The 12,512-nt window shown below is 32.6% G+C and overlaps 2 protein-coding genes across 3 annotated transcripts; both read left to right on the plus strand.

Moving 5' to 3' along the window:
* The first annotated feature begins 891 nt into the window (after positions 1–891).
* On the plus strand, positions 892–3,196 carry LOC113733758 (polygalacturonase-like). 2 transcript variants are annotated; one of them, XM_072082825.1, is made up of 5 exons: positions 893–1,170; positions 1,306–1,405; positions 1,851–2,140; positions 2,213–2,441; positions 2,656–3,196. In XM_072082825.1, exons 1-5 carry the CDS (start codon positions 968–970, stop codon positions 2,872–2,874), a joined length of 1,041 nt encoding a protein of 346 aa, XP_071938926.1. In that variant the 5' UTR covers positions 893–967; the 3' UTR covers positions 2,875–3,196. The 2 variants fall into 2 exon arrangements, with proteins under 2 accessions (XP_027115739.1, XP_071938926.1); XM_027259938.2 differs by having other exon boundaries at positions 892–1,405.
* Positions 3,197–9,037: 5,841 nt separating this feature from the next.
* Positions 9,038–11,887, plus strand: LOC113733697 (polygalacturonase-like). The gene is made up of 4 exons (XM_027259892.2): positions 9,038–9,517; positions 10,279–10,568; positions 10,719–10,947; positions 11,401–11,887. Exons 1-4 carry the CDS (start codon positions 9,077–9,079, stop codon positions 11,617–11,619), a joined length of 1,179 nt encoding a protein of 392 aa, XP_027115693.1. The 5' UTR covers positions 9,038–9,076; the 3' UTR covers positions 11,620–11,887.
* Positions 11,888–12,512: the final 625 nt, after the last annotated feature.

Genomic DNA, 12,512 nt, shown 5'->3' on the forward strand with positions numbered 1-12,512 from the left:
TCATGTAATTCTTACAATTTTTTTGTATAAACTCATATAATTTAGGTGTGAGTTTGAATTTGTTAACTAATACAACTAAATTGACCATCACACCAAAACTGTATTGAATTTACACCAAATATAATAAGAATTATATAAGCCAATTTGAACTAGATAGAACTCAACATATAGAGTGACAGCATTTTGGAAGGCAGAATCCAATTCCTGGAATCTGAGATTTAAGTTATACTCCCTCCATTCCTATTTAAGTGACCTGAATAACCAAATTTCTTAAATAAAGAAAGAAAGTTAGTTTCTAAAATTCAATAAAATTTTTACCTGACTTTCCAAAACTTCCCTTAATCTTTCAACTATTTTTATGTATAATGCTACAAGCACTGCATTTAATTTCTTGTAATCCCAACTCAAGAAAGTTGAGAGTATAAATTGGGGTAAATTTGAAAAAAAAAATTCGTAAATGCTTTTTTGATATAATAAAAGGAAAGTTGATTTGGTTTCGGGTCATTTAAATAGGAACGAGGTTGTAATTGTGAAAGTAATTTAGTTAGGCAAGGACTACAGCCCACTTTACTGGTATTCCTATGGCACAAACTTTCTACCAATGTCCATACCTGCTCTTTTACCAAAAAAGCAGCCAAATCCCAGAGTTATTTTAGGCTTCAAGTAATGTTCGCTTTTTCCTTTTTCTTGTGACTATCACAATTCAGACACTTCCCTACCCAATTCCGGCGCTGGTTGCTTGCTTTTGATTCCAATTGGTTCAAAAGTTAGCACATTCTTTTCTCATCCTTTCTACTTCCAACCGATCACAACTTATGCTGCACCAAATCCCTCTATAAATATCCCACTCCAGTGCTTTTTTTCTTCATGCTTCAAACTCCATCTCAATTCTTGAATCCACTACAATCTTCTTCCCTTATCCGCTTTCCCTCCTTTTTACAGTTGTGAGTGCGTGAAAAAGTTGAAAATGGAGAAGCCCATTAGTCTTTTTACTGTAACACTTCTCTTCTTGTTGTTCAATCAATCATTGGCCATTCCTGGCACGTACAACATTTTAGAGTTGGGAGCAAAACCTGATGGGAAAACTGATTCATCCAAGTCTTTATTAAGTGCATGGGCTGCAGCTTGTGGCTCTACCAAGCCAGCCGCAATTTTTGTACCAAAAGGAAGGTATTTTGTGAAGCAAGCACAATTTCTAGGACCATGCAAGAATAGAGCTATATGCTTTAGAATAGATGGTACCCTTGTGGCTCCTTCAGATTACAAAGCCATTGGAAATGCTGATTTTTGGCTTCAATTTCAAAGGGTTGATGGAGTTTCCATTCGCGGTGGCATTCTTGATGGCCAAGGTACTGGTCTCTGGGGTTGCAAAGCCTCCGGCAAGAATTGTCCGACCGGCACAACGGTATGTCAAAATGACCAAACTTGCCTTCACCATTTTCGTTGCTTCCCTAGCTTTACTACTCTTGACAAACTTCTTAGGCTGGTATTGTACGTACTTTTCCATTTTCACACTACAATACTACATGCAGCTAGTGGGGAAGTGGGAAGTTTTTTTTTTTTTTTTTTTTTTTTGTCTTATGGCATTCAAACGGATGCTAAAAATGGGCATAACTGACGCTAGTGGGAAAGTGGGAAGTTTCAGTTGTACAACATTTTGGTCTGTCAATTTTCAATAAATTAAGAACGTCAATGCTTTAATTACCACTTTTTTTTTTGGCACATTTACAAGGAATCATTAAATTCTAAATCCTGCCAAAATCTATGAGCTAAGCATCTAAATTGTCTACGGTCTAAGTAATGCTTTTTTAAAAAAAAAATTTCTTTAACAACCATTTTTATGTATGCAGACATTGGGATTTACCAACTCAAACAACATTGCAATTGCCGGCCTAACTTCTCTCAATAGCCAATTGTTCCACTTGGTGTTCAACGGCTGCAACACCGTGAAATTGCAAGGAGTAAAGGTTTCGGCGGCCGGAAACAGCCCCAACACGGACGGGATTCATGTGCAATATTCATCAGGAGTCACAATCTTGAATTCCAAGATCAGTACTGGAGATGACTGCGTTTCAATTGGTCCTGGCACTACAAGTTTGTGGATTGAAAATGTTCTTTGTGGCCCTGGCCATGGCATCAGGTGACTAAAACTGATGCTCAATTAACAATTAGTAGTATCTTCTTTGAGGACTAATTTAATTTTTTTGGGCAGCATTGGGAGTCTTGGAAAAGATTTTGAAGAAGAGGGAGTACAGAATGTGACAGTGAAAAGTGTTACCTTCAGGAATACACAGAATGGTGCAATGATTAAATCATGGGGTAGACCAAGCAAAGGTTTTGTCAAGGATGTTTTGTTCCAGCATGCCACTATGATCAACGTCCAAAACCCCATCCTTATTGACCAAAATTATTGCCCGGATAACATCAACTGTCCTGCACAGGTATATAAATTATTTAATGGGCATTATTAGTTGTCAGTATATTTGATGTATTTCTATCCACGGGATAAATTAAGAATTTGGGTTAATCCTTTTTTACTTAAACAAAATAAAATAAGAACATGAAGATGGATGATACACTACAAATCTCTTTCTGGGTATTTCAAGATACGAACAATTTTCTAATATCATGTTATTAATTCGATCTTTTTGACAGGTTTCAGGCATAAAAATAAACGATGTTACGTATCAAGACATCCATGGAACATCAGCAACAGAAATTGCAGTCAAATTTGATTGTAGCAAGAAGAATCCGTGCAGTGGGATAAGATTGGAAGATGTGAAATTGACATACAAGAATCAACCAGCTAAAACATCTTGTGCCAATGCTGCTGGAACTACACTTGGTTTGCTTGGCATTAATAGCTGTCTGTAAGCAAAGATCACAAACCCCTTCCCTTTTCCCCACCCCCTAACCCAAAAAAAGAAAAAAAAAAAAAACCACGCTTCCCCCAAAAAGAAAAAAGGGTTGGAGGAAGTGTAATGGGGTACAGATGGTATATTTGAATAGAAATTTTAGTACTTAGGTTATAGCACAGCAAGTGACTCAATCAAATTAATTTGCGGGCGCCTGAGGCGTTGCCATAATCATTGTTCGCCTGGCCATGCAACAGTCATGAATCTGTGATCAACAAGTGCAAGGGACAGAAAATATATTTCCCGTAGTGAAATGGATTAAATTCAGAGTAATTAACATTGTTTTTCTTGTCTCTACTTACCCGTTGATACTCGAACTCAAGATCTGTCGATTATATGCAAAACGTTTTATTAACTAAATTGCGTTTCGGTGCCCCCCGGGGCTTCTTCCGGAACTCCAAGGTCAAGTGGTCGAATCCCACTTAACTCCCGGTGCGCTTGGGGTGGCGGTGTACTTGGGTGCAGGGGATTAGTCGGGCTGCCTTCGGGTCTTGACCCGGACACCCTTGTGTTGACAAAAAAAAAAAAAAAAACTAAATTGTGCTTCGGTGTCGGAGTTGTTATATATATATATATATATATTTCTAAAATTGGATGATGTATGACTAAAAAGATATATTCTCAAATTGGATGATGTAGGAATAAAAAGATTGATTTTGATAGGAATGTTTTTCGTTTAGATTTAAATTTAGTCTCCCATATGTCAATAAGAACCTCTATAGAGTTAACAGCTTTTTATGGGGAATTTGTACAATCTATATTGACAAGAATATTTGCTTTTAGTTCGTCCACAAATGTTATTAATATAATGTTTTAGGATCGATCATCTCTATTGAAATCCTCTACATTAATTGGTCTCTCCATTTTATTCATATTTAAATTTATATAATGTTATAAAATTATGCAATTCTGTCATCACTTTTCTTTTGATCTCTAGATCAATCTATTAAAACAATGATATTTCTAATTTACTTGAAACATTTGAACGGTGAAAAATAGATCAAAATTATGACAAATTTTGAACAGTGAAACATATTATTACAAGATACGATCAACCACTTTTCATCCAATCTAGTTTAAAACATTTTTATTTTAAGCTAATTATTTACATAATCTAGCGGGCATAATAATTACATGTGTTTTATAGTTATAATAATACCCAAGATAGATAGATGAGAAATTTAAGTGGTTTTCGTCAAGATTTTCTAGAAATTGTTCAGATTTGGTGCTTTTTGGCTGGTAAATATGCCTCCTCCTCTCATAGATTCTGGTTGAATGTGAATAGCAATATTCCAGCAAGATCTAAGGATATGAACTTCTTGTCAGGAATGCAACCATTTAAGTGGTCGGGGTTGGGTTGTAGCCGCCCCATTGTTTATTGGTTAATGAAAATGAAAATTAAAAAAAAATGAAAGCTTTGGTGGGCAGCTTCATTTCGCCTACTGGAAATGACAAACAAAATAATAATTTTCAGAAATTGAAAATTAAAGAAATAAACACTACTAATTAAAAAAAATCTATTTTTCTGCCTCTTGTCTATTTTCTAATTAATATAACCTCTTTTTATTATCTTCAATTTTGTGGATATTAGCAAATTGAAATTATAAAATCTACAAAGGGAGTAGATTATGTGTCAAACTAAAAGGAAATGAAGAGACTCACAGTGATAGAGAAATAAATAATAAAATTAATGATTAAAATATGAAGAAGAATTAAAGATATGAAATTTGTTATATTTTGTTTATTGTTAGGAAAAACTTTTATAAAATGTCAATAATTACATAATGATTTCTTTCATTGGATTAGAAATTTTTTATTATGATTTTATTGTTGAGGTAGAATTTATTCTCGACTTTTGAGATATTAATATTTTTAAAATTATAGGAGAATTGTAATCGTGGTTCTATGTCAAATTAACTTATATTGAAAAGGTATTTGAGCATTGATATTTACTTCAGTTGTATAAAATTGGTTGTCAATGGAGTTTTGTGTGTGTGTTTTTTTTTAATCGTGACAAGTATTGACATTGTATATATATGCAATTTAGGATCTTTTGAATGGTTACTTGATTTTAAAACTTATACATGGATGGTTGTTAGGGATTTGGATTGTCGATTCATACAAAGTGTGGAAGAAAATGATTCAGTATACTGTATTTTTCTTTCTTAGTTTTGTACAAAAGGGCAATTGAGAATTTTTGAAAGAAAATTTAAGTTCTTGGACCTACATTGTCACTAAACAATAAAAGTAGAGGAGGTATACGTAATTTTTAAAATTTGAGGGGAGCTCTTTGTAATTGTGAGAAACTTGAGGGGAGGTTTGTGAAATTATCCCTTCATCAAAATCAAAATCAGCCTGCAAAACAATTAATCAAATTCAAGGATCACAGGTCTATGCAGCCAGATCTTTCCTAAAATCAAATTCAGAAAGTATGTCAAAAGAGGGATTTTTTTTTTCCACCAAACAAAAAAAAAAAAAAAAACCTCGCAAAAACCAATTTGGTCATACCTGGAATAAAGAATGCCTGATAGCCAAAATCCAATGCCAACAGCTATTATGCACTAACAAAAAGAAACAAAAGAGGAAGAAGAACCATTGCAAACTGTCGTAACGTTATTAAGAGACAATTATGTGACAACCAGAGATGTTCTAATTTCCGTAACCATCGCACCTTTAATTCACATAATGATCAGGATATTGCAAATTAATTATCAATTCGAAATGACATAAAACCCCGCAAAGTTCTACAACCTGCAAGCGTTAATTGCCAGGTCGAACGGGAAAGAAGTGATTTCACACATAAACAGGGCAATCTATATCTATATCTATATATATTAGAGAGCAGGTTTTTGACGAGGAGTTTCCACAAGCCTTAGATCTAAATTCTTTTTTATTATAATTTTAGATTTATTTTAATTTAATAACACTTATCTTCTCTTTATCCCTTTCCACTCCTCAATTTACTGACCCACTAACCCACAAAATCTCAATTTACGTGACCCACTAACCCACAAAATTAAAACTCCTAAATTTTAACTAATAGATAATAATCTCTCCAACAAAATGATATTTGTAAATTCCAATTCACGTTCCACATTTACCATTGATACTTACCACATTACTGATAACAATACTCACACTTACCACATCGTAATTATTCACAAAACTGATGATCACTAATCTATTTAACCAATTTCATTTGTCATCACACAAATTAAATATAGTGAAAAAAAGACTATGTATCATACTATCACCATGGATGAATCCTACTTACAAACGTTTCAATCAGTGATAAAACCAAGATTTTTTTCCTAGAGGGGCTAAAATTTTTCCTAACATAATTATTTTTATAAGTTATGTTCAAAATAATTTTCATTTATTTAAATAAATGACACCTAAAAATATCAAATATTAATTTTAATTATAAAGGACTTAAAAAATAAATAACTTTTTTTTAAAAAAATAAGTTCAAAGGTAGTTAATTCACACACATGTGCACACATATATACATATATATATATATATTCTCATAATATAAATTAAAATTGTAAAAAATTAGGAGGGTTAACCTTATTTTACACAAATATTTACACAATATAAATTAAAATTTTTAAAACGTAGGAGGGAGGGGCTATGACCCTCATTAGCCCCCCATTGGTTCCATCATTGATTTTAATGGCGTTATAATTTCAAACTTGCAAGATTACAAATGAGAAAACAACAGATCGCAAAATGAATCTTACGCTATAGTGATCCCATTGAAATATTTTTAAAAAGTTCAGTAAGTTCACTTTCAAGAAATAGAAGTCTCGCTGAACATTTTTTTTGTAGTATAAACTCCACAAAATTCAATCGAATTAATTAAATCATCAATATTGGTTTTCATGCTAAAAGTTGATTGATGTAAAAAATTTTCGTATTTTTTGTACAAAATTATCAAATCGAATGCATAATGTTTGTAAGTATTTCATTTTCAAATAATAATTTTCATCTATTTAAATATATGACATCTAAAAATATCAAATATTAACTTTAATTATAATGGGACGTAAAAAATAAATAACTTTTTTTAAAAAAAAATTAATTCAAATGTAGTTAATTCACACGCACGCGCACACACACATATACATATATATATATATATATATATATATATATATATATATTCATAATATAAACTAAAATTGTAAAAAATTAGGAGAGCCAACTTTATTTTTCACAAATATTTACACAATATGAATTAAAATTTTTAAAACTTGGGAGAGGGGACTATGGGCCCCATTAGCCCCCATTGGTTTAATCATTGATTTCAATGGTATTTTAATTCCAAACCTGCAAAATTACAAAGATAAAAAATAATTGATCACAAAACGAATCTTACATCATAATGATCCCACTGAAATATTTTAAAAAGATTCAGCAAGTTCACTTCCAATAAATATAAGTCTCGCTGAATATTTTTTTTGTAGTACGAACTCCACAAAATTTAATAGAATTAATTAAACCACCAATATTAATTTTTATACTAAAAGTTGACTGGTGTAAAAAATGTTCCCACCTTTGTACAAGATTATCAAATCGAATGCATAATGTTTGTAATTATTTTATTTTGAAATCAAATAAAACATGCAATTACATTTATTTCTATTTATATATCCCTCATTTTCTAATATAAATTTCTATTATTATTTCAAGATCTATCTTCTGCAAACACGCAATTTTTGAATGATCTACAGATTTTGTCATACTTTGAACTATTGTTAGACCAATCATAAATTGTAATTATGTTGGTATAATTTTTTTTAACTTTTTTTAAATTTACCCTCTCTTTTAATTTTAGTCAATAACATAAGCACTGGCATTCACACTAGTAATTAATTAATTGTCAAGTGTATAATCATACATTCAATGCACAAGAAGGACAATACAGTCAACTTGACAATATCTGATGCTTCTATTATGTGTAGTCATGGCTTCACCACCTATCAATACTCACTTGATTAAAAGACAAAGATAATCTATAACATGATGTTGAAATTCAAAAATGAATTTGGCTAATACCCATTTTTATATAATATAAGGATATTATGAATGAAGTTGATTTTTGAAAATAATTTTTAAATTAATTTTATTAGGGTACAATATATAGAAATTCTCTCCAATGCAACAGAAAGGAGTCTAATTCTAATATAATATACCTATATATTTTTTAATACGCGTGATTAATTCAGTCAAAGCCTTCTCTCTCTCACATTCTAACACATACAGTAATATTCTCTCTCTCTCTTTCTCAAACACACATATGCTTGCTTTCAATATTAGATAGTATTTATAAACTAAGTGGATATAAAATAAAAAAATTTTCTTTTAACTCAAAATACATAGTATATTTTTTTATATATAAATTTAAGAGCATGATTTATGTTAAAGTTGACCATTGAACCCTCTCAATAAAAGGTCCTGGCTATATACATACATATATATATATATATATATATATATATATATATATATATATATATATGTTAAAATAAAGAATTTCATTTCATTGTCGATTGCAATTGATTATCAAACATATAAGTTTATGATCTCAGCAAATTAATACTTAATATTTAAATTTGGTCTTTCAGGTTTCAGACTTTGGTTTTCAGCTTAATTTACTAAACCCCCTTTATGCCTTATACACGAGATAAACTTAAGAGCGGAGTCAAAAACTATTGAGCTAGTGTTGGTAGCAGTTATATTTTATTTTATAAATGCATCTAAGGTCTTATTATACCACTTGTCTCTTGATGGAAGTATAGTCCAATTTACTGGTCCGCATAGGACTTAGCAACCACAAATCCAGCAAGCACTTTCACCAAAGAAACAGCCAAAACCCCAATTTCACACTTTCCATCTCAACAATTACACACTTTTAGTGTAATTACCAAAGAAACAGCATGCTTTTTAGTGTTTTCTTGCAACAATTACACACTTTCCATCTCACTTCTGGCGTTTATTGCTTGCTTTTGCTTCCAAAGTGCTTCAAAGTCACATTTTATGCTGCACTAAGTCCCACTATAAATATCCCACCCAACCGTTCACCTCTTTATCATCGAAACTCCATTTACTAATCTCTTCTCTACTGATAGTAGTAAGTTTTTGCTCAAGAGGTGAAAATGGAGAAGCCCATAAGTCTTTTTGTTGTCACATTTCTCTTCTTCTTGTTAAATCAATCGAGGGCCATTGTGGGCAAGTACAACGTTCTGGAATTGGGAGCAAAGGCTGACGGGAATACAGATTCAACCCAGTCTCTGTTGAGTGCATGGGCAGCAGCTTGTGGCTCTTCCAAACCATCCACAATTCTTGTACCAAAAGGGAGGTTTTTAGTCAAGCGAGTACAATTCTCTGGACCATGCAAGAATAAAGCCATAAACTTTCGAATTCGGGGTACCCTTGTGGCTCCTTCAGGTCATGAAGCTCTTGGAAATGCCGGTTACTGGCTTCACTTTCAGAATGTTGATGGAGTCACCATTCATGGTGGCATTCTGGATGCTCGAGGTGCTGGTCTCTGGGCTTGCAAAGCAGCCGGGAATGGGTGTTCTAGCGGCGGCGCGACGGTATGTAAAATTGACCAAATTGTCCTTCACCGTCTTACTTTGGTTGCTTCTGTACCTGTGACAGATCTTGAAGGGCAGTTTTGGCCTTTTCGCATATGGACGGATGCTAATTATGAGCATAACTGATGATAGATAGTGGGGAAGTGGGGGGTTTCAGACTTTAATCGAAGACTAACTAATAAATAGTAAAACTTTAATAAAATCTTGCTGAGCTGCTTCTTTTCTCTCACTTGAGTGTGAAATAGATTAAATTAAACTGCTAATTGTTTTTTTTCTTCATTGTAGAATTAATGTCATATATTTCTGGGGTCCTCATTGGTGGTTACAAAACAAAAGCAGCAGAATAGCTTAGACCTTTTGGATCTCTTCCGTTACACAAAACTTTTTTTTGTTTTTTTGTTTTACTTTTTTTTCGAACCATGGGGGTAATGCAGTAGTAAGCGAAATTTTAAGGACTCATTTAATTTTGGGTTTGAATCTTACTCTGGACTTGAACTCCCGTGACTCGCCCGGGGCGCGTTGCATGGCGTACTCCTTCGATTTGGTATGTCGGCTCGGTACCAAAGTGACTCGAATCTAGGCATGTTCCGGGTTAGCCAAAAAAAAAAAAAAAAAAGAAGTTTTGCTATTTTGCTTGTCAATCCACATTAATTTTCAACGTAATTAATTACATCATGGTTGATTAGCAAATTGTGTGAATCTAGCAAGTCACTGATTAATTGAGTTTAGTGTTTTTTGTCCAATTAAAACTCTTTATGCAGACGCTAGGATTCACCAACTCAAACAACATTGCCATTACCAGGCTCACTTCTCTCAACAGCCAAATGTATCACCTGGTATTCATCGGTTGCAATCAAGTCAAGCTGCAAAAGATTAAAGTTTTGGCAGCAGGAAACAGCCCCAACACGGATGGAATACACGTCCAGTTTTCATCTGGGGTGTCTATTTTGAGCTCTAGGATCAGCACAGGAGATGATTGTGTCTCAATTGGCCCTGGCACCACTAATTTGTGGATTGAGAATGTTTTGTGCGGCCCCGGCCACGGCATTAGGTAAAACTCAAATTGATAATAATACGATTTTTGTTATGCATGTTGAGATTAATTTTCTTCTTTATGTAAGGATTAATTCAATTAACTAACATGGAACATTAATAAAAGTAATTATAACGTGGTAAATTTTTTTGGTTTTTTCTTTTGCAGCATTGGGAGTCTAGCAAAAGATTTTGAAGAAGAGGGAGTACAGAATGTGACAGTAAAAAGAGTTAAATTCAGGAATACACAAAATGGTGCAAGAATTAAATCATGGGGTAGGCCAAGCAAAGGATTCGTGAAGGATGTCCTATTCCAGCACGTCACTATGATCAATGTCCAAAACCCCATTGTTATCGACCAAAATTATTGCCCAAGGCACATAAATTGTCCTGGCCAGGTAAAGTCCTACCAATTTAATACATTATTCATTTGGCTTTTTACAAGGGGAATAATGTTTGTTCCACCTCAAGAAATTGCCCCGTTTGGATTAGCTGTTTTTAAAAAATTTTACTGTAGCAGAGTTTTTAGAGTACATTTTGGGATTTTTTAGAAAATATTTTGGAATATTTAAGAGTATTAGAGTTTTTAAAATCTATTTTGAAATTTTTTTGAATATTAAAAAAAATTAAGACTACTTTTTAGAGTACTTTTTAAAATTTTTTTATAATATTTGAAAAATTAAACATTATCAAGAATGCGTTTAACTTGATCGCGAAGTTAATTTTCAATTTTTTTTAAAAAAATGACAAAGAAAAACAAATATCGGATCCCCACATCTTCCTTTGGATATATCTAAATATCTTGAACCTTACATATATTTTTTTTTTCAATTTTTCTTTTTGGTTGACAGGTTTCGGGAGTTAAAATAAATGATGTAACATATCGCGACATCCATGGAACATCAGCAACAGAAGTTGCAGTTAAATTTGATTGTAGCGAGAAGTATCCATGCAGCGGAATAAGATTGGAAGATGTGAAGTTGACATACCAAAATCAGAAAGCTAAATCATCTTGTGCCAATGCTGCTGGAACTGCACTTGGTTTGCTTGAGCCTGCAAGCTGTTTGTAGGCAAAGATCATAAGTCAAGAAAAAAAAAATGCAGATGATTTTGCATCTAGAAAAATGAAATTGAGAGTCGAAAGGTACGTGGAGGCTCGTCGCTAAAAGCCCCTTTCAAATTTATTATATAGATTAGATCTTGCTTGGGCCTGTGGTGTTGGCATATGTTCATTGTTCGCCTGGACATGCAAGAATCTTGATGAGTAGTAAGTAACAATACCATTGGAGGGCTATGATGACTGATTTCGTATTTTGGAATGAATTTGATTTTGAAGTATCCAGTGGAATTGTTTTGTCCTTGTCCTGCAAATATATATATATATAGAAAGTATTTATTAGTTTAATTAATGCACTTTATACCTCAAAAAAAAAATCATCCAAATACAAGTTGGGGTAAAGGGCAAATCTCACAATAAGAGGAGCAATTGAGTAGAGCATTGGGTCAAAGAATATCTTTCATTACAGGTAAAACTTCTTTGAGCCCAATGGATTTATAAAAATAAGGATTAAGTTTTTATCCACTGTCAATAACAACAGGTATGGATGTATATCAATTATGTACAAAGTGAATTTCAAATGTGAAATTAGATTATCCGGTGGCACGTGGCTACGTCTGCCTGTGTATACATTAACATTAACAGTGTATAAAAAATTATCCTAAAAACAAAGTAAACAAATGAATTAGCAAAATAAACCCCATCTTTCTCTCCTAACAATCTCGAATAAGAAAAAAATTAATAAAACAACAAAAAAAGGGGAAAAGAATCACTTGAAAAAAAGAAAAAGAGACATAAAATATATATATATATATATATATATATATATATATATCTTGAAAGGAAGATGCAGCTTATTGGAGCCTGTGGAAAAGCATGGCTAGTGAAATTAGTTGTATCCCAACA

This window comes from Coffea arabica, chromosome 3c (genome assembly GCF_036785885.1).
Source record: "Coffea arabica cultivar ET-39 chromosome 3c, Coffea Arabica ET-39 HiFi, whole genome shotgun sequence".
In the NCBI taxonomy this organism is placed as follows: Eukaryota; Viridiplantae; Streptophyta; class Magnoliopsida; order Gentianales; family Rubiaceae; genus Coffea; species Coffea arabica.

Bases quoted from the DNA above. Each gene is read 5' to 3' on its own strand.
- LOC113733758 (XM_027259938.2), top strand. From the start codon at position 968: ATGGAGAAGCCCATTAGTCTTTTTACTGTAACACTTCTCTTCTTGTTG. The intron at 2,141-2,212 runs GTGACTAAAACT...TTTTTTGGGCAG, and splicing joins GGCCCTGGCCATGGCATCAG to CATTGGGAGTCTTGGAAAAG. The intron at 2,442-2,655 runs GTATATAAATTA...TCTTTTTGACAG, and splicing joins ACATCAACTGTCCTGCACAG to GTTTCAGGCATAAAAATAAA.
- LOC113733697 (XM_027259892.2), top strand. From the start codon at position 9,077: ATGGAGAAGCCCATAAGTCTTTTTGTTGTCACATTTCTCTTCTTCTTG. The intron at 9,518-10,278 runs GTATGTAAAATT...CTCTTTATGCAG, and splicing joins GTTCTAGCGGCGGCGCGACG to ACGCTAGGATTCACCAACTC. The intron at 10,948-11,400 runs GTAAAGTCCTAC...TTTGGTTGACAG, and splicing joins ACATAAATTGTCCTGGCCAG to GTTTCGGGAGTTAAAATAAA.